Source organism: Watersipora subatra, chromosome 4 (genome assembly GCF_963576615.1).
Source record: "Watersipora subatra chromosome 4, tzWatSuba1.1, whole genome shotgun sequence".
In the NCBI taxonomy this organism is placed as follows: domain Eukaryota; kingdom Metazoa; phylum Bryozoa; class Gymnolaemata; order Cheilostomatida; family Watersiporidae; genus Watersipora; species Watersipora subatra.
This window is the reverse complement of record NC_088711.1, coordinates 32,168,010-32,190,516: the sequence shown is the minus strand read 5'-3', so window position 1 is coordinate 32,190,516 and position 22,507 is coordinate 32,168,010. Positions and strand designations below refer to the sequence as shown.

The 22,507-nt window shown below is 34.7% G+C and overlaps 2 protein-coding genes across 4 annotated transcripts in view; one reads left to right on the top strand and one right to left on the bottom strand.

Moving 5' to 3' along the window:
- The window catches only part of LOC137392849 (pyruvate dehydrogenase (acetyl-transferring) kinase, mitochondrial-like), a 37,135-nt gene extending 33,751 nt beyond the window's left edge, over positions 1 to 3,384 (bottom strand). Inside the window, exons 1-2 of one of the 2 annotated variants that reach the window (XM_068079180.1) lie at positions 3,321 to 3,384; positions 1,059 to 1,137 (exon numbers count right to left, since the gene is read on the bottom strand). In XM_068079180.1, coding sequence (XP_067935281.1) covers positions 1,059 to 1,137; positions 3,321 to 3,363 — 122 coding nt within the window. In that variant the 5' untranslated portion in view covers positions 3,364 to 3,384. Of the gene's footprint in view, positions 1 to 1,058; positions 1,138 to 3,313 lie in introns of both variants that reach the window. The other variant, XM_068079182.1, reaches the window with a different exon arrangement.
- A 7,348-nt stretch (positions 3,385 to 10,732) lies between these two features.
- Positions 10,733 to 20,192, top strand: LOC137394783 (uncharacterized). 2 transcript variants are annotated; one of them, XM_068081550.1, is made up of 6 exons: positions 10,733 to 10,849; positions 12,526 to 12,997; positions 15,535 to 15,721; positions 17,109 to 17,331; positions 19,122 to 19,219; positions 19,822 to 20,192. In XM_068081550.1, exons 1-6 carry the CDS (start codon positions 10,790 to 10,792, stop codon positions 19,934 to 19,936), a joined length of 1,155 nt encoding a protein of 384 aa, XP_067937651.1. In that variant the 5' UTR covers positions 10,733 to 10,789; the 3' UTR covers positions 19,937 to 20,192. The 2 variants fall into 2 exon arrangements, with proteins under 2 accessions (XP_067937651.1, XP_067937650.1); XM_068081549.1 differs by having other exon boundaries at positions 10,734 to 10,849; positions 12,523 to 12,997.
- The last annotated feature ends 2,315 nt before the right edge of the window (positions 20,193 to 22,507 follow it).

Genomic DNA, 22,507 nt, shown 5'->3' with positions numbered 1-22,507 from the left:
AGTCACTGCACGAGAGCAACAAATACTGCATGTAGTTGCCTCGTATGACAATAATCACTTGAAGAAACCGATCTCGGGCACACCCTGCTGGACTTGCTGTCAAATTTCATGACTTAAACTATGCATTAAAAGGAAAGCATTAGAAATTCCAGTACACAGCATCAATGAATGGGATTGATCAGCAAGATACTTTTGGTTACAAACAAATCGCTTACTTTTTGTTTTTAGTCACTACATGAATGCTGATCCTGTGATTTTTGATGAGAACTTGAGAATGATTAGGATATATAAATGAGAGCTGAGATACGCCTACATAATGAGCTTAGATACGTGCTAATGCCCTTCTGTCTGAATACTGACGTTTTAGGTCATCTGTTTATTTCAGATGCTAGACAAATTTTCATCAAATGAGCTACTAAACTAATGTGATTAGTTATAAAACAAATAAACAAGCAAAATAGATTGCTATGAGGCATTTGAAGAGTACGCCAATTAGAAAGAGACAGAATATGTAAGTGAAAAGATATAGCGTATGTAAGTTAGAGCAGATAGCTTGTTGCAAATAGATTTTGCTAAAAACTGGATCAGCCAATCATTTAAAGCAATATTTGATTATTGGCCAATCAGAAACTGGCTAACTAATTAGTCGAAATTTTAATTGCTCATATTCAATTTTTGAAACATTGTAAACACCAGTTACAAGTGATCATATACGAAAATGTATTTCATTGGGAGCAACATTCATCCATATTCATTTTGGAGGTGATAAGTCATAGGCTACAGAAAGTTGCTCAAACTCCGTTGTTTACTCGCTAGCATCCCAATATCTCTTTATCCAAGAGTGTTGTTTACGTAAACATGAATAGGTATAAAACAAATCTACAAAGATTTTTTAAGATTTATTGTGACAATAAAATATTTAGTTTTTTTTACAAAATTGTGTATCAATACGCTCTTTAATATGTAAAACTTCAAAAATCATGAATCACAACTTAACAGGTAAGTGAACAGAGCGTAAATATGATGAGATGTGTTAGAGAAAAAGCCGGACAGCCTACCTGTGGCTGCGACGAGGCAGCCAAAACAAGAATGTCTTACTCCCTCGAGTCTGGATCAAGTCTGATTTGTCAAAACTACCTGTCAAAAACATTGCCAAAGTTCATGCATCTTTCATTAGCAAAAGTTGGTGAACTTTAGCGACTAAAGAAGCACATTAAACTGGCGACTTCGTAATTAATCACTTGGCTTGCAAAATGTTCAAAAGTTTGTGCCTTCAAATGAACTAAACCCAGTTAAAACCAATCAGAAGAAAACTGCTAAACAGTGAAGTGAATATGTGAGCAATATTAATAATTACGACTAAAATCTCATGAGCAAATGACAAATTGTGAATCATTGTAAATCATTGTGACAGCCGTCTAGGTCAAACTGACCAATTATAGGTAAACACAGCTATTTTTCACCAACTATGCTTTTCTTATTTAACAGTACTATCATGTGAGCCTTCAAGTTGGTGTGTATTTCAACTTATTAAGAGTAAAATGAACCTTAGTCTTGCATTATAATCCACCGATGAGTGTTGAATGTTATTGGACACTACAGAAAGTAAACAAATTGAACGTTACAAATAATTTTACATGCAAGTAAATCACTAAACAGCTGTCATAAAGATTTGTAAGGAAATGAATCATACATTCGAAGCTTCTGGCTCCGAGAGTGTGTAAAGGCTTCCTGAAATAACAAATGCTAAACTTGATCTCGTAAAAGGATTAAACGATCATCGACATATTTGTGCTTTTTAGTAAAACTACAATCTAAGGATTGTGTTGGTATGATTATATGGACATATATAACAACCTACTGAAGGTACAACATCGGCTCCAATTGACTTCACTGTGATTCTCGCGTGTTAAACTGTTTGAAGATAGTGGACCCAACAAAATGTTGCAACCGTTGATTTGATATATAATTTTATCAGTTAATTATTATACACAGTCAATAGAAGTAAAGAATCATTTAACCTGGTGTTGTTTGTAAGCGCAGAGTAGCAAAGACACTAAATATTATTATTAGCACTCTTCGCTATATATACTAGTGCGTATAACTCCGTTCTTACTTTCTACTGGTTTAAAAACTTTCTGAACTATGTACAGAATTTCAGTTATTGTTATAGCAACTAGTTTTGAAAAATAAACAAAGTATCTCGTTCTGTTCAAACGATAGTTTCAATATTATAAAATTGCAAAACCATAAAAGAATTATCGAGCTGTGAAAATACCACATTCACATATCAAAACATAATGCTGCTTGAACTAGGTTTTTCCCAAACATAATAATTAGCAATGCATCTCCAACTATCTTTCAGCTACAATATTCAAACATTTACTATTAAAACAACTAGATCTATATATTAAAAGAATAAAATAAACCTGGCCCATTCTTATGATTACATCTCTCGTGATCATGAATTGGTACATAACACTATCACTAGTAAAACTACTGATACTCCTACTCTGCTGCTACTAACAGCTCCCACAAAGATTGTTAGCACCAATTCAACAGACATTACAATTTTTTTTGTAAGTCAGTTCAAAATGTAAAATTACTTTAGCATGCTTGGTTGTTTGTTCTGTTTTCTCAACAACGAGGTGAGAAACGCCTTTCTAATTGGTAGCAGTAAAATAGAAAAAACAGATATGTAGAGACTTGTATGTAATATTGCTAGACAAAAAAGATGATTAAATGGATGGCGAACCAAAATGTTTTAGATCACGATTGTCCAAAAGAATCTGTGCAACTTTTTTTTAAAAGCTGATAACAAAATGTATGTTACCGAATTACCAGAAAATGTTGCGTTCATTAATTATTATTATTTGTGTTATTACAGGTAGTGATGCAAATAATATTCAGTTCTTACACTTGACTACAACTTGAAGAGGTATCAGTTAGCCTTCGAATTCGTATACAATATTCCGATAATCTTCGCAGTCCAACTATCTTTGAAGTTTGCAAAAAGCGCATCGGAACAAAATAAATTGTTGAATCAGATTTACAAAATAAACATTTTGCTTAAAAAAAGCAAAAAAAAGCAACAGAATCCACAATTTACAAAATACAAAACATTTTTTACAAAACGAACCTAAGAGATTTGCATGTGCAAACTGATGCTGACACAGTGCACGTCTTGAATTACGTCAGTGTACGTCTTGAATTGTGCAATGTGTTGAGCAAATTACAACTCATAAAATAAGTCCTTCGGAAGATCAGCTACTCAAAACGTAGAAAAAGCAACATATTGATCGTACTGTACCACCTCAAACCTTTTGTATCCGTCAATCTTTTACCGCAATAAAGATTGCTCATATATAATCGCTGATATGCCGTAATCGTAGGCCTCGGCAGAATTGCACAATGCTTTGACCCTAGTTCAGCTCTAAATTCTGGTAGCGGCTTTTAAAGATGATCGCGTAAGAGCGGTATGAACATACAAGGTATTTTTTACTCTTACGCTACAATTTACGTCTATGCAGACTATTAAATCTTTCTATTAAGACTTTTTATCAGAGCATTACATGAATATAGTGGGGAGAGTGTTTATACCATAGACCTATTAATTATATAATTAATGTATCTATTGAGTATAGTGAATAGGTCTATAGTCTATACATACGTCGATATACTTATGTGACATACCGAACTCTATGGTTATATCATAGCGATCATTGAAAATGGGACAGCAAATCTTAATAACAAGGTCACCATTCTCGTGAAATGCTTTGAGAAGGCTATCACCATCCCATCATCATGTGACAGTTTCTAAGAAAGCAAGGCTGAGGAAAGTAAGCATGTCAAAATCTGAGATGCTCACTTCCCTCAGCAAATAAATATGTCAAAACATTAGTTAGGCTACCTGATTAGGTACTTAACGTTGTGACATACTTATGTAGGAAACCCAAAAATGGAAATATTTCAGAGCTACTAAAATCACTAAAATTTTGAGGTTTCTCAAATTTGTATATCTCAAATGCAAAATTTAAAATGTTTTTTCAATTCATTCTCGATGTAAAACTAATACCTGATGCAGCAACATCTAAAAGAATCTATTTAGTTTTTTTTTTCAATTAGTTCTATTAGTTTTTATTATTGCTTGTTATTGCTATTGTTGGTTGTTGTTGCTATTGTTGATTGTTGTTGCTATTGTTGGTTTTTGTTGCTATTGTTGGTTGTTGTTGCTATTGTTGGTTGTTGATTTGAACCATTAGCTATTTGAGGAACTGCTAAAACTTAATCATTTCAGCTCATCTGGTGGTCACAGTTCTGTCCGGTTTATAGCTGTCAAATTGGCATACAGTAGACAACTTAAAAATTGAACAAACATTGATATGCGAAGAATAATTCATATTCATTTAGCCATTACTATTTCCAGCAGTGCCGGGTTGCTTGTCACATAATTATTGAGAATCGGAGTTGCCGCTCCATGATTATATAGTTGGCCTAGTGACAGACAACTCACACTTGACAAGACAGTATAATAGCAAATGCATTTCTTTTCTTAGGAGTCTATACCAAGATACTGAACAGACTACACCTCAGACAACATTTTACCTTTACTTACTGTTAACAACAACCAGGAACATGTAATTCTATAGTGCATGTGTACTAATCTAATATTAGCACTTACCCTAGTTATAGAGGGAGGTGTTAAGGAGTGGAGAGTGAGATAGCTAGTGGTGAGCTAGGAGAAGATAGCTTCTAAGAAAGACAGACACTGGGCCACAAGAAACCACTACTATTATAGAAAAAAGACATTAACTATATGCAGTAGTGGTCCTCCAAGCCACACAGACACTTGCCACAGAGAGAGACATAGATTCGTCAAACTATATTCACGGCAAGGACAAAGGATATCGCTGGGTCGTGCTTTACACATAATACAAGAGGTACGAACATTAGTTAAATAGGAACTGAACATTTGAGTTATATCACTGGCACTACATGTATATATTAGCACTTACCCTAGTTATAGAGGGAGGTGTTAATATTAGATTAGTATAACATAGAATTACATGTTTCTGGTTGTCATTAACAGTAAGTAAAGGTAAAATGTTGTCTGAGGTGTAGTCTGTTCAGTATCTCGGTATAGACCCCTAAGGAAAAGAAATACACTTGCTATTATACTGTCTTGTCAAGTGTGAGTTTTCTGTCACTAGGCCAACTATATAATCATGGAACGGCAACTCCGAATCTCAATAATTATGTGACAAGCAACCTGGCACTGCTGGAAATAGTAATGGCTAAATGAATATGAATTATTCTACTCATATCAACATCAACCATGAATGGGTGAATTTAGTATCTCTATGCAGCGAGTATCTCTATGCAGCGAGTATCTCTATGCAGCGAGTATCTCTATGCAGCGAGTATCTCTATGCAGCGAGTATCTCTATGCAGCGAGTATCTCTATGCAGCGAGTATCTCTATGCAGCGAGCTATAGAGACATAAATTGTTATGCACAAAATTATTAATCAGTGTAAAAAGATAATTAAAAGAAATCAATATTTCGTGATATCGAATCAGCTATTTACATGATGTGCAATTATTGATCAAATTAAAAAGTTGTTATATTGATTTGAAAACATTCACACCGCTTCACGTATTCCTACATGTAACTTTTCTCAAATCACAGTTGTGCTATAGTGGAAGATGGAGCCACAAAATTTGACGTGTCAAGAAAATGAAACTTTGTGTCAAAACATCAACATGGCAAATGCTGTTCTGTCGATAGACTCTCTTTCAGCAGTGCTCAACATCCTCCACATATTAACGCTGCACCAGATGCCAGGCATGAGGACTCACAAATACTACTGGATTCTAATGAACCTAATATTGGCAGACCTCATTGTTAGCGCTTCAAGCGGATTAAAAGTGAGTTGTCAGATGCATAGCATCCTTTCTCACAGTAGGTACAACCGGATAACCAGCATCACTATTCTATGTCTATTTGAGAGTTCCTGCCTCGCCAGGTATTACCTCCTCATGATCGCCTGCTTGGATCGGTATTTCGCCATCTGTAAACCGTACCAATATGAAACATCAACAGTATTTCGGAACTTCGGAAAACTTATGCTAGTTTGCTGGGCTATTATCATAGCTGCTATCACATCCAAGGTCATTTACCTGTCAGCAAACTTATGTATCTCTGGAACTAGCGGTCCAGTGATCGATTTTATCAGTCTTTCTTTCAGCTATATTTACTTTATATTCAGTTCCGTGTTTGTTCTACCCGCCGTTTTCACAACCGTTCTTCTCAGCGGTGTTGGCAGAGAACTTCGGAAAATCAAACAAAGAAAATTGTGTCCCTTGGAAGAAGATGGAAGCTTGAAGCAAGCCACAAAGTATATAATCTGGACTTGCGTCATGTTTTACAGTTCCTTAATACCCCTTCTAATCCAACGCTGTGTACACATGCTAACTCTTCCTTTGCTGATTAGTCATGCGTTTTTATGGACAGCGTGGATAGTCCAATCCTTGTACAGTATTGGCAATGTATTTCTCTATGTATACATACACCCGGCGTATCTTACTACAATTAAGAAAAGATTGTGGACTGCAATGCATTCTGATAAGGTCTTTCCTGTGTAGGATAAATCTGACACGTTTACAAACTTTTCACTGTCTTTATCCAATGTTTGACATGCTGAGAAATCCTATATACAACATATATTTAATGTTGCATAAGAATTGTCATACATAATATGACAATATATGTAACAATAACATTGCTTTAGCTATTTAAACAAAGGGTTTGATTATAAATTTTTATTTTTATAACAAGAAGTTTATAAGAGCTTAATTAAGATGATGAAATAACTGTCAGAAGTCTGAGGATTGTGTACCCCTGAAGTATAAATTTAATGTTTAAATTTCAAAGGTGAATTAATACCCATTATACTGACAACACGCTGTTATTTAGTAAAGTACTAATAAAAGGTACAAGGTCCATTGTACTGACAACACTCTGTTATTTAGTAAAGTACTAATGAAAGGTACAAGGTCCATTGTACTGACAACACGCCGTTATTTAGTAAAGTACTAATGAAAGGTACAAGGTCCATTGTACTGACAAAACGCCGTTATTTAGTAAAGTATTAATAAAAGGTACAAGGTCCATTGTACTGACAACACTCTGTTATTTAGTAAAGTACTAACAAAAGGTACAAGGTCCATTGTACTGACAACACGCTGTTATTTAGTAAAGTATTAATAAAAGGTACAAGGTACATTGTACTGACAACACTCTGTTATTTAGTAAAGTACTAACAAAAGGTACAAGGTCCATTGTACTGACAACACGCCGTTATTTAGTAAAGTACTAACAAAAGGTACAAGGTCCATTGTACTGACAACACGCCGTTATTTAGTAAAGTGCATGTACTATTGAAAGGTACAAGGTCCATTGTACTGACAACACGCTGTTATTTAGTAAAGTACTAACAAAAGGTACAACGTCCATTGTACTGACAACACTCTGTTATTTAGTAAAGTACTAACAAAAGGTACAAGGTCCATTGTACTGACAACACGCCGTTATTTAGTAAAGTGCATGTACTAATGAAAGGTACAAGGTCCATTGTACTGACAACACGCTGTTATTTAGTAAAGTACTAACAAAAGGTACAACGTCCATTGTACTGACAACACTCTGTTATTTAGTAAAGTACTAACAAAAGGTACAAGGTCCATTGTACTGACAACACGCCGTTATTTAGTAAAGTACTAACAAAAGGTACAAGGTCCATTGTACTGACAACACGCCGTTATTTAGTAAAGTGCATGTACTATTGAAAGGTACAAGGTCCATTGTACTGACAACACGCTGTTATTTAGTAAAGTACTAACAAAAGGTACAACGTCCATTGTACTGACAACACTCTGTTATTTAGTAAAGTACTAACAAAAGGTACAAGGTCCATTGTACTGACAACACGCCGTTATTTAGTAAAGTGCATGTACTAATGAAAGGTACAAGGTCCATTGTACTGACAACACGCTGTTATTTAGTAAAGTACTAACAAAAGGTACAAGGTCCATTGTACTGACAACACGCCATTATTTAGTAAAGTGCATGTACTAATGAAAGGTACAAGGTCCATTGTACTGACAACACGCTGTTATTTAGTAAAGTACTAATATAAGATACAAGGTACATTGTACTGACAACACTCTGTTATTTAGTAAAGTACTAATAAAATGCACAGGAATCACTTATATTAATAAATTTGATTATCAATTCCTATCTAGAATGACCTGAAATAAACACATCTTTATGACAGAACACAAAACAAATACATGAAAATGAAAAACCAAAAGGTACAAAAATACAAACTGTACAACTAAAATTGTTTAAAATACATTTTATTTTAGCGTATTGCACACTGCTACACTTAATAACCGTTTCTTTTTATCTTTTCCTTATTCTATTAATAGAAATGCTGTGATACAATTTAATAACTTTATGACAGTCTGACAATTATTATCTGCCTTAATTTTCTGGATATGAAGTGCGTGTTAGTGCAAGTTTGGCTGACTGTCAGCTATGCTAACAAAATCTCTCTCGCTGAGCGCTTCCTTATCTTGCATACTCTACTAGTAATAATAAAAATGGTTTTGAATTTAGGGAGCGCTGAGAATAATAATTTTACATGTTGTTAAGGAAAAAGTGTCTAAAATCTAACTGAAATTTTAGGATCACACAATTAGCTGCCTTTATTTACATGATTCTATCCTCTCAAGTACAATTTTCATTATACTGATCAGGGGTTTATATTCTCCCAAGTGATGGTCACTTATTATCTGGTCAGGAAAGGTACCAACATCTCTGTTATAACTGTCTCTACTTGCACCTATAACTATAAGCCTTGCATAGGTTTAATCTGCATACTGTGGTAGTCTGACGGATAAGTCTCTGTTTCCTTGATACAACATATTGTAGCAAAAACCATTCATATCATTTCATTACTAGCTAATATTAGTTGAGGTTATTGACTTGCAATATATTATTATTATTATTATTATTATGACTTTTTGTAGTTGTTGTAGACTGTTAGCAAATGTCAGCAACTTTAGCTTTTTCTCATAGCGATATCACAATGCTTTAGATTTATATACATGTACAGTACATGTACAGTATATGCATATATGTAGCAAATTTATATATACATGTAGATTGTTGGAATAGAAAAGACAATTCCATATTTAAACTTTTTTCAAAGCGTGAAAAGCAAGGAAAGCATTATGTTGACAAATACATGCTGTTATTTAATAGGTTTGACCGGTGTTTATATCTTTTAACATACACTATTATATTATATATACTTTAAATTATATTACGCACAGTATTACTAACAGGTACGTGCATCAACTCTCAGCTGGGGTCAGTTTGATACCACGGTTAAGATTCTATTAGTTTATAAACAACTTCTTGTAGAGATGTTCAATTGATGGAAAGCTTACTGATCAGTGTCACAGGCTGCCCTAAACTTATTCCTAGCAGTTGTTAAGATTTTACTGGCTTTGAAAGCTAAAACAAGCTTGTTACTGGCGGATACTTCGGTAGTTTCATGAAGTAGTACAGCTCAGATTTTCATCAGCAAGCAGTTGGTTCTAACTAACTGCTTATGGTGCAATATGGTACTGTTATTATTTTTGTTTAAAGATTTTGTGATATAATAACAGTAACATATTGCACACCATCGGTCACTATATACTTGGATCTTGTAAATTCGAATGATTATTCTTATAACTAAATCTGATAATAATCTTATAAAATCGAATAATTATTCTTACTATTAAATATTGTAATAATCTTATAAGAATCGTTAAAAAAATTATCATTGTCATTTCCTTTACTTTCACCGCTTTGGACATCAGTTGGAATACCAAAGTACCCATTATAAGTGTCCAAAATATCAGAGTCCGTAGAATCGGCAAAAAAGAAACGATTACTTTTCATTACTTCTACGTTAATTACAGAAACCTTCGGCAATTGGACAATGCCATAGACTGGTGAAATGTGAACATTTTGCTCGTGAAATGCGGACGACTTAATGGTTCTACTCTCTGTCTCACGGCCTTATCGGCGTTTCATTGGCCGGTCTTAATTTTGAATAAAAAAGGTTTGTAAAGTTTTAATGGCGATTTTAGGCCAAATTAATCTGCCTATTTATGTATAATCCGATCAGATGGGTTAGTTTTAAGATGTTGCGGCCACTTTTCAAAGACTCACTAACATATTTAAATAGGGTTATATGTGTTTTGTATCATTATTATATTTAAACGTCTCTACACAAAAATGGTTAAATTGTTTGATGGAATTTCAGTACAAGGGTTTGGTAATGGCCGTTGACAAATAATTTTTCGGGAGTTGTGTGCGCATATGCATTTATCATAAATCTCTCAAACAATCGCTCGCTCGTGTTTGGTTGTGGGACTAGCTTGTTTATATAGTTTTGGTAAATTTTGAGAGTTATCCCTAGTACTTCTTATTACTTCTTATACTTACAAAATGAAATGCTGTTTGTCTAGACTGAATCAGCAAAAAGGAGATAATCACTAGCGATGCTGACAAGTTCTTTGCTATTAAAGTTATCTTATCTATATTAAATATTCCCTCTATTCACATAAAAGTGATAAGATCACAAGCTTGTGAGCAAGTCATTCTTTGAGCATTACCCACTAGTGAAGGTTTAGATTTGTGACACCTGTGTGTTGTTTGGAGGACTCGGCGAGATGGATTTCAAGTTACTAGCTGTTTTTGTAGGCTCTATTTTGATTATTGGTATAGTTGAGGTGAGCTTATTTTTTTATAAAGTTTGTAGTCATAAGATAGTGACACTGCTAATTTAACAAGTGTTGTTGTCATCAGTGTTGTTATTATTGTTGGAACAAGTGAAATAATTGATATGGTGAGATGTTATATCCAATTGTTTATTGGAACAAGTGAAACACTTGATATGATGGGGTGTTATATTCAATTGTTTGTTGGAACAAGTGAAATGTTTGATATGGTGAGATGTTATATTCAATTGTTTATTGGAACAAGTGAAACTCTTGGTATGGTGAGATGTTATATTCTATTGTTTGTTACAACAAATGAAACACTTGATATGATGAGATGTTATGTTCAATTTTTTCCACAATACATAAACAATCGAGAAATCTTTGAAGCAGTTTAAATATTTCATTCGATGAGTTGGATTGAGAGTTGACTCCCTAAATGTTAAAGTACTTATAATTGGCTCAAAACACTTATTACTATCACAGAAGCCTGTGATCCAAGTAATTATATAACATTTTTACAACACATTTACTCACTCATCTTGAAACACCTAGGTGAACCGTCTTTTTATTTTTCTGTCACATTTTTGATTATTTAAAGTCTCATTTTTGCTAACAGTTATTTTGTTTAATTTTGTTTCAATGTTTTGGTTTACGTTTACTTTGGATCAATTATTTGCCACTTTGGTGCTTCATTTATAATCGTTTCTCTTGGCAAAATTCCACCAACCTTGGATAGTCTTTACCATCCACTTGCACTATTGCTTTTGTTATTTCTCCATGTCTTATCTTCCCATATGATGTTAGGTTTTCCTTATGTAACAATTCTTCAAGTAGAGTTCTGCTTTTTCTTCGTTAATACAGTAATAATTGGCATTTCATTTTGTTTTCATTTAATTTTTGTTTCATGACTAATGAACCATAAGAATTCTGTTCCTTCACAGCCATTTTAGTTAGTAAGCTAAACACGATTGATAAGGCTTGCTCGCATACCTTCTTCCTTTTTAAAGTCACCATTTTTTTCTTTTTCAGCAGTTTCCACAGTAGCCTACTTGTATTTCCTGGTAGATTAAAAAATATCTTCATTTAAGTACAATCTATTTTAGCAGAAAATGAACGACGAAATTTTCTTTTCGACGGTTAACAATATTTTGGCTGACTTTATGTACCAACTATTAATAGTAGCATGGATAGTAAACTCAAATTATGGTAAATAAACACTTAAAAGTATAGAACACGAGGCATAACTGACACATGTCACCTGCGGCCGCATGTCACCTACTGACACACATCACCTCCTGACACATGTCACTTGCTGACACACGCTACCTACTGACACACATCACCTACTGACACATGTCACCCACTGACGCATGTCACCTACTGACACATACCACCTACTGAAACACATCACCTACTGACACATGTCACCTACTGACGGATGTCACCTACTGACAGATGTCACCTACTGACACACATCACCTACCTCAAACTATTTGTGTCTTTGCAAGGCTAAAACTATTCTTGTAAGTGAACTTATTGTAATTCACCAGGTCTGTCAAACCCAGTCCAAGCAAAGGTAGCACTACAAATTGTAGACCAAACATAAACTGGTATGTAGCAAATTAGCTTTTTTTCAAGTTTTTGACATCCTTTCAAGTAAGTTTATGTCTTACCCATTTTAGCAGGTGGCGTCTCAGAATTCTTGTCAGGATACATCAAAGCTTTGTTCCCAATATAATTGTACCGTTCCAACAGTGTTGCAAAACTGCAAACTCACTTGTGGGCTTTGCACCCCCACCAACACCAATGCCACAACAAATACCACTACAACAACCACAACAACATCACCAACAACCCTATTGTCACTAACAACAGCCACAGATGCGGATACAACTAGTGTCACATCAGAGGCGGCCAGTGACGCTACCAAAAACTCTATGTTTTCAACAATGCAGCTTTCTAACGTGTCGGCTACTGACAACTCTTCTGTTTATTCCACTGGTCAAATGACAGTTACCATAACGAAAGTTACTCAAAACAAGACTACTACTAGTGAGCAAACAACACTTGCAGATGACATAGCTAAAACCCTGACCGATGGCTCAACTGTCTCCATAACTGTGCTTCCCAATGCTGTTAAACAACTCCGTCATGCTGGTAAGTAACACGAGGCCTTTGCAAGAATTAACACTCAAATGGCTGAAAAGTAGTTTGAAATTACAGTTAATATGTTTTCCTTTATAAGATGAGACATGCATTTGCATCTATAAATGTCATAGCTTATGCAGTGTAGGTGTCTAAGGTCCAACTCTGCAGTCTCCGGATGACTTGCTGTCTGCTTATAAATGCTATAAATAGACTAGCCATCCAATTACATGTATATCAATGCTGACCTCAGTTAATTTTAATAGTTTTTATTAGCAATTTAATAGCTTTAATCTTTTAACTTCATGGGAAGTAGACAGAGTTGCCTGAAAACATGTGATTAAGTCATGCTTGCCACTTGTTTACTTGCACATTCTACTGGAGAGTCTGCCTGAAAACATCTTTGGATGTTAGATATGATGTTTAGATCTTCGATATGATATTTAGATATTAGACATGGTGCTTAGATAGTAGATATGATGTTTAGATATTAGAAATAATTTTTAGATTTTAGATATACTGTTCAAATATTAGATATGGTGTTTAAATAAAATCCTTGGGGAGAAAAGTATGAGTGGGGCTTACTTGTTGTTAAGTAAGATATATTCAGTATTGTACACTGTTTAAATATGTTAGCAATTTTGATAATTGCTTGTATAACTGATAGACTGTGGCCATTAGAAGTTTGTGAAAGCATATCATCCTTTCAGAACAAATAACTTTCATCCATATCACTCGAAACCAATTCATAGATATTCTTATGAATTGCAAAGTGTTTGTTGTTCTCAAAATGGATCGATTCTGCAATCTCAATTAATGACCAGTTCATGACCAAATTTCAATAAGCCCCTTCTAAAAGAGCCATCTCTTTAAAATGTGGGAGTCTGATATTTCTCGGCTGGTTCACAAAAATTCAGTTTTATTTAATTTAATCAATACTTTTTTATTCAGTACGTTGATGAACATCGGAAGTAATTGCTGAAATCATCAAACAAATAAATAGCCAAGTTCGAGAGCAAAAATGGATGACTCAAGCTTGTGTGTACACAAATGGTCCGCCATTTTTATTTTTGCGATGTTATTAATCATTTTTAGTGCAATTGAGTTGAGCTTTTCGGCCTGATTTCATTTAGGAGTGACATTTTCCCAACAAAATCACTCTTGTACATTTTACCAATCTAATCGTGTCAAGACTATTTTTGTCAATCTTCAGTCTAGGGCTATATTTTATCGATCTTCTAGTGTGTTGACCTCCTGTTAATTAAACTTTTGTGTCATGGACAGTGACACAGTGCATGAATAAATATCTTTGTGCTTGTCGTAAAAAACCAGAAATGAATGTTGACCAGAACTTGAGAAGTCAAACAAAAGCAGAAACTTCCATGAATCAGAGTGCTCAATCGAACTAGCATGATTACATACTTGTGATCATCACTAGCATGATTACGTACTTGTGAACATCACTAGCATGATTACATACTTGTGATCATCACTAGCATGATTACATACTTGTGAACATCACTAGCATGATTACATACTTGTGATCATCACTAGCATGTTTACGTACTTGTGAACATCACTAGCATGATTACATACTTGTGATCATCACTAGCATGATATCGGTATTAGGCGTGAGAAGATATTGGTGAGAAAATATATCACAACTGGTTTTGATAGAAACCTTAACGAACTCAAAACATACCTCTATTCTCACTACTGAGTTAGAGAAATAACTTACCATAAATTGAGTTTTTTTTTCAGTATTTGCTCTGGATATATTCGTGTGATGAAGTTAAATTTTCTCATCAAACTTTTCAAGTATTTATGAATATCGCTATGTAATTGTGCATCACTCTACTACCTATATGTCTTTAGTTTATACCATCTCCCCATCTTCTTGTCTCTCGTCTATCAATCGCTCCAATTCCACCACTTTCATTGCCTCTATCACTCACAGTTCTGCTGTTAACTACTTCCCCTCATCCTAAGCTTATACCACAGCTGCAGTTTATAACTTAACTGCGGTATAAGTTGTCTTATAGTTGACTTTAGTAGCATGTTCGGCCTACAGATTGCTAACTAGCCTGTAAGTCATCTCACAATATGACATATAAATAGTACTAAAGCCTCACAGCATTGATGAGATCTGTCACGGATAAATGATTCTCAGATAATGATGTATAAGTTTATATAGATGTAGCTGTAACTGTTATCATCATCTCTATAGATACTTTAAGTTTTAACTAGCTGTTATCTTCAGTTTTATAGATACTTAGGTTCTAACCCCCAAGTGCTATCACTGGTTCAATAGATAACTTCAAATTCTATCCTCTAACCGCTATCATCAGTTTTATAGATACGCAGGTTCTAACCTCTAATTATTATCATCCGTTCTATAGATACATGCGTAGGTTCTGCCTAGCTTATAGAGTAAACACATGTAGAATGAATTGAAGGAACTCATTTAGAGCTTTCTTGTATACTATTATATTTCATGCTGAACACATCTGTACAGTGAATAACTCTAAAGAGAGTTGTATATAAAACAGCTAAAGTCAGCGAATTGGATGATGGAGACTACAACATGAGACTAACTGCTGTGTTCGTCGGACATACGAGCGCTGCTGACCAACCTATTATTGATGAAGCTGTTATAAAGACTCTTGCTGAATTCGGCATATTGGTAAAAAAATCAGCAGTATCAAGTACTCAACACGGAGTGTCAAAAAGCCTTCAGTAAGTCATTTGCATCCAATTTTATTTTTTATTAAATTAAAATTAGTACATATGAAATCAAATAATTAATAATTTAAGCCAAAATCTCCAATTATGGTCTATTTAAGTTCATAGCGTTCTAGAGAAACATAAGATTCAACGACTGTATAGTAGTAGTAGTAGTAGTAGTAGTAGTAGTAGTAGTAGTAGTAGTATACAAGTAGTCCATTGTTGGTGCTTCATAACTATATTCAAGCTTCTAGTTGAGATTTATTGTTGACAAAAGTAATCATATACTTCATAGAAGTATACAAGTCCTAGCAAAGAACTGTAGCAACTTTGAACATGTCAACAACAGGAATCATGTAGTACATCACTTACATGTATGTCTCACAACAGTAGCAAAGGTTGTAATGGGACCAACTGAAATATGAGGGATGAGAGTTTTCTTGTTCAAAAACTTAGTGGGTGACACCAGAATGGCCATTTGATATAAGTACTTCTGCTATGTCAGCCACTCTCCATGCCTCCAGAATAATAGCAGACCCAATTTTGAGATCTTTTTGGTGATTTTCGTATGTATATAACAATGAAGCATAAGAAGAGCTTTGTTTATTCATGTCACCAATTAATTTTTCATCAATAATACCAAAATATATATAATTCTTTGTAACGAAAGCAAAAACTTTCGCATGCTCTGATCCATGGGTAAAGAATAAAATTTGGATGCCAGATTTATTTATCTTTCCATAATTTTTAGTTGTAAGCTTGATAGCTAAAAGTTATTTTTAAATTATTTTTTCTGTGTAAGAAGTTTTTAGAAGGCAGTCTCTTCAAGCTAGATATATATAATGATGAACAGAAAAACAAATTTGTTATACACTTCACTTGATTTTTGTTTTTACATTAGTAGAAACTAGAAAGTCATGATACTTACCAACTTACTCCTATCTCTACAATAGGAAAAGGCGTCGGTATGTATGTAGTGCCTCCTCAAATAAAATACAATTATTAAATGCAGTGAACGCCTCAAAACTTGAAGAGAAATAAAAATCCAAACATTTCATAATCTTCAATACAATTTTAACGTTATCATACTACATTGTGAATGTGAGAAATATAATTATAGTCTGTGTTCAATATTTCAGTTAATCTATGATCTGGTTTGCTGGAATTTGGATATTGGAATGCTTTTGGCCAATTATATTTCTATCTCTAGAACTTATTTTAAAAAGCTAAGAGCTAATAAAACAGGTAGTAGAGTCACAGCTATTGAAATGGCATAAGAGTCGTACATAACTTTCAGGTTTATATAAAAAAACTAAAACAAATAGGAAAAAAAATGGATTTAATGAATTGTATTCTTCTTTGATCAAAAGTTTATAATGTCAACCGTCTGCTCTTGTAGGTCTCTCAGCTTAACAACTATGTCATGGAACCTCTCAGTGTTTTCAACAAACAAAGAACAAAATAGTTCTCAGCTAATAGAAAGGCTCCAAGCTAATCCTTTACTTGGCTTTAATATTGAAAAGAACCTTCCAGTGGCTGTGCCAAATACACTCTTTGGTGGAAACGACTTCATAATACATGCGCCTCCGACGCCAAAGGCTACAACTACTACTACTGCTAAGGTAGGCACTTCATTCTTCTTTGGGTTTGTTCAATACCTGTCTAGCTTGCTGCTCTCAAAAAAGCACAACATTCTTTGATTGTCGTAGCTAGCCCCATCTGTTTGTAAATTCAACGTAAGTTTATCAGTCGGGATTGACAGCGGCTATAAAATCAAATGTAGCATATTCTTATTCCTATTTATTTTATTTTTAAATGGAAGATATTAAAAACTTCATGTTTTTGTAAAGTTTTCTTAATAATAATTTGTTCCTTTAAAATCTGTTTGAATAGTTGCCAAAAATTAGACAAAACACAATGTTGAGAGCCTGTATGTTGAGAGCCTGTATCCATTGTTGAGAGCCTGTATCCATTTAAGAACATTCTAAAAAATGCTAGTCATTGAATAAGAATGATTTGAGGTCTGATGTATTTGAGTGATGTAGTGTAACTGTTCAATATGTTATGTACTATTGTTAGTTGTACTGGTATGAGGTGTGACTGCTCAATATGTTATGTACTGTTGTTAGTTGTACTGGTATGATGTGCGAGTGTTCAATATGCTATGTACTATTGTTAGTTGTACTGGTATGAGGTGCGACTGCTCAATATGTTATGTACTGTCGTTAGTTGTACTGTTATGATGTGCGAGTGTTCAATATGCTATGTACTATTGTTAGTTTTACTAGTATGAGATGTGACCGCTCAATAAGTTATGTACTATTGTTAGTTGTACTGGTATGAGATGTGACTGCTCAATAAGTTATGTACTATTGTTAGTTGTACTGGTATGAGGTGTAACTGCTCAATATGTTATGTACTAATTGTTAGTTGTACTGGTATGAGATGTGACTGCTCAATATGTTATGTAGTGTTGTTAGTTGTACTGGTATGAGGTGTAACTGCTCAATATATTATGTACTATTGTTAGTTGTACTGGTATGAAATGTGACCGCTCAATATGTTATGTAGTGTTGTTAGTTGTACTGGTATGAGGTGTAACTGCTCAATATATTATGTACTAATTGTTAGTTGTACTGGTATGAGATGTGACCGCTCAATATGTTATGTAGTGTTATTAGTTGTACTGGTATGAGGTGTAACTGCTCAATATATTATGTACTAATTGTTAGTTGTACTGGTATGAGATGTGACTGCTCAATATGTTATGTACTATTGTTAGTTGTACTGGTATGAGGTGTAACTGCTCAATATATTATGTACTAATTGTTAGTTGTACTGGTATGAGATGTGACTGCTCAATATGTTATGCGCTATTGTTAGTTGTATTTGCACAATTAAAGCTAACAGATTAGTTCTCCATAGCAATACAAACAACGCATTGCTTTATACCAAGCAAAACATACTGCGTGGTCATGGAAATTGACCCAAGCACTCAGTCCTTCATCATACTTTAATGGTCTTCAGCACTTTATGGATATGTGTATGATAGTTATTGGATAAATAATCGCAGTTTAAACAAACCTGTTGAACTCCCATATAAGCCTAAATATTTTGCTGGTATAATTGAATAAATTTATAGTTAGCATCAGAGAATCCAATTTGTCAAAACTTCAATTTTAAAAAATTGTAATATGTAGATATTTATTACTTTTTATTTTATAGACAGCATGTAGCTTTCCTACTCTACATATAAAGATACAAATATGTTTGCTTGACAGAGCTTCTTATAGGATGCAGAGGAAAAGAATTTATAATGTTTAGTTCATAAAGTTATTTGAGAATTCCCGCTTTATTATAGTACTATTTTTGTTATTCAATTTGCATTAAAATGTTCAAACACTGGTTGTAGCCTATGAGAGTTACGGACTGGAACATGATTGGGATAACCATTGGAGCAGGACTAGGCTTGGTACTTCTGTTACTAGTTACAGCAATTGTATACCACCGGTGAGCGATACAGCCTTATCTCCTCAACGAGGGTGCGGCAGGGGCGGGTGACCAGCCAAAGGCAGTGATAATGTGTGTTTGGCAACCAGATGACTAATGTTTGTAGAGTGAATCAAATAACAGTGTCGGTGATAGCCTGATGCACACCTATTTTATGTCTCAGCAGTGTTTTTCAACATATATATTAATATATCCCATTTTGTCATTAGGTGTGCGTTTGTATGTTTGTGTACGTGTGCGCTTGTGTGCGTGCGCGTGTGTGTGCGCGTGTATGTGTGGGTGTTCTATTCTGCATAAATGTTATGCGCTTCTACAGTCTTTGCTCGTTTCCATCCACACTTCACATGCATATGCTCTGTGCCTTTTACCAGGTAGCTAAAAATATCGGTTGCAGATCTCTGTCTGGTTCTTGAGAATGAGCCCACCTCTGGGCTATCTGACTGTAAACGAAAGGAATTGCCAGATTTACTGCTAGTTGTTTGATAAAATGGTTTTAGCTGTATATTATTTCAAAATTAGTAAATCTAAGGAAATTATCAAATGCCGAGCTGATTAGACGACGCCTGATATTTATAGGTAACATAGCGGCAGTTCTTTTGTAGACTGGGCCGTGTGCATAAAATGAACTTGGAGGAGGGAAAGTATGATATTGAAGTTAGTGTCAGACCAAATAGCAACGTACCAGCAGAAGACACTATAGCCAAGACCCATCTTTAATAAACAGAGTAGCGCTCTATGAACATCAGAAACAAGAAAAGACTTAAATGTTGAGATTTCAATCAATTTGAAATATTTTTACGCTGCCATAGACGGCGCAGTTTATTGGTTGTGTCTTTGTACTCTTTTCTCTACTTGCTTTTAACTACTTATAAACTATTTTATAATATTTTTTATTAAATTAGTAGCATAGATAAACAATTGAATACTTATCAGTGTTTAATTTTTAGCGAACCATTCATAAAAATAAATTATATCGAAGGTAAGAGGTAAATTTATGCTTCTGCGTGTAACATCCACATGTGATGTAAAACTTTAACCCGGAGCAAACATTGCGTCGCTGTTGTTATGTCTTAGTGCTCAGTCTTTAATCAGCCAGTTGCCAGTTGTTCAAATGTTGGTCCATTTGAGTGTCTGGTCATTAGGTGATGAGAAGAAAGTAATGTGCTACGTTAGCTCCTAGTTGGAGTTTTGAGTAACCTTGGTGCTTGATCGTGTTGTATAGAGAAGAAAAGGGGGACTAGCATGGCCAATAGTGTCTCTTCTTGAACAGCAGAGTTCTAGAACATCAGCTTGCGTTGCTTCCTTCTACCGTCTATTACCAGTTTCTATTGCAATAATGGAATTAGTATCAGACATTTCACATTAAACCTTAAGGGAAGACGATTCTGGCTTCCACCCAAGGGACATCTGAGAAAAATGGCTTATTTATTCCTTTGAGCTGATCCAATCTATTAGTTGCAGTTTACAATGCTTCATCGTATGTACTGGTAAATATCTTACTGTCGAAAGGTAGGTAACAGGTAGGCCTTTCTTACTCAAAGCTAGAAAAGGCACGCCTACTTGAGGGGAGAAAGTGTTTACAACACACACGTAGGTTGTCAGTATTATCGCCACTCTAATAGGCTTACCACTTACCGTTATCAGCTATAATTAGAGGTGCAAACATTCTTATCTAGAGGTTGCAAGTTAGATGAATACCACTCCATCAACAGTCTCAGCTCAGCGTCACAGAACAGCGTGACAGAACAGCGTGACAGAACAGCGTGACAGAACAGCGTGACAGAACAGCGTGACAGAACAGCGTGACAGAACAGCGTGACAGCTAGTGTGATTCAGTGTGTTATACAGAACCGATGGTCAACTCCAAGTATCACACTCATGTGTTAATAATGATTACGCAAGCAGATGTTCTCCTTACAAACCTTGTAAAAAGTTCCAGTTTTTAATTATATTTGCTACAGGAGTATGTTTGCCTATAAAGTTACGCTATCAAGGGTATTTTTAACAATTCTTTCACGCATTCAATATTTATGACATTAGTTTTCTTAGTAAAAGACAAAATGTGACTCAAAAAGTGTACTCGTTGCCAACAGAATAAAAAAACTATTCAAGAAGATACAAACATGCCGCACATTAGTTTGATGCTGCAGGCAGCATACGATGATGACATCTGTACCTACTTCAGCATTTAAACGCTCAGCCTATGTCAACACTGACTTTTAGTGAGAGCACTGATTCTGAATGGCACGTAGATAAGAAAGCCTGCAAGACTTATACAAATAACGTTGCTAAAAGATACACCAGCAACAAAATTCCTGAGTATATTGATTAGCAAATATTGTAAGGCGCAAACCACTAAAAAATTTTAGGCCAGCGGCGAGAATGACATAGACCTATTCCTATTTTAAGTTTTGAGCATTTTGGGTAGATCCTAATAATAGTGCATTGTGGGTAGATCCTAATAATAGTGCATTTTGAGTAGATCCTAACCTAATAATAGTGCATTGTCATTTTTCTATTTATTTTGGCTCTCGAATTACAGTTTCGTTGTGGTGATTATGAATGAAACACCCTATAAATGTTTTATAGCTAAACTGCAGTGGACACTCACATGAAATCATCCGCTCATGTTGCTCCTGTTTGATCAGGAACCAGCGAGTGTCTCACACGAAGAGCAATTCAAAAGGCATGTCCACACTTGAAACACTCAGAACGTCATGAAATAATGGTGAGAGTTCCTTTAGTATTTTATGATAAACATGTTACATCCTGACATGTATCTGCAATAGACAGGGTGGTTGCATGCCATTCCAGCTCTCCTGTTATGAATTACTGGCACACATAAGTAGCTTCTTAACACGCTTTGGCAGAAGTTAGTCTATTCTCCTCGCAATGTGAATTTGTATACACGTTATTGCTGCTATAACATTGCTCACTCTACTTGTCTAAAACCTGTTATGTGAATGTAATCATGCAAGGAGCATAAATATAATTCAACCTGGATCAAACCTTCATTGTTGAAAAGTTATTATTGCTAGCTTTTATCCGTTTTAGCAATAAGCCAGTGTCAACAGCCCAGTCACAGTCAACCAATCTTATTATGACAGATAATTTACTGTTGACAAATATCTGTAGTTAGCTCTTACTGTTAATAATCATTTACTCTTAACAGTTGATTACTGTTAACAATCATTTATTGTAACAATCATTTACTCTTAACAGTTGATTACTGTTAACAATCATTTATTGTAACAATCATTTACTCTTAACAGTTGATTACTGTTAACA

Bases quoted from the DNA above. Each gene is read 5' to 3' on its own strand.
- LOC137394783 (XM_068081549.1), top strand. From the start codon at position 10,790: ATGGATTTCAAGTTACTAGCTGTTTTTGTAGGCTCTATTTTGATTATT. The intron at 12,998-15,534 runs GTAAGTAACACG...TATATAAAACAG, and splicing joins TAAACAACTCCGTCATGCTG to CTAAAGTCAGCGAATTGGAT. The intron at 17,332-19,121 runs GTAGGCACTTCA...CACTGGTTGTAG, and splicing joins CAACTACTACTACTGCTAAG to CCTATGAGAGTTACGGACTG.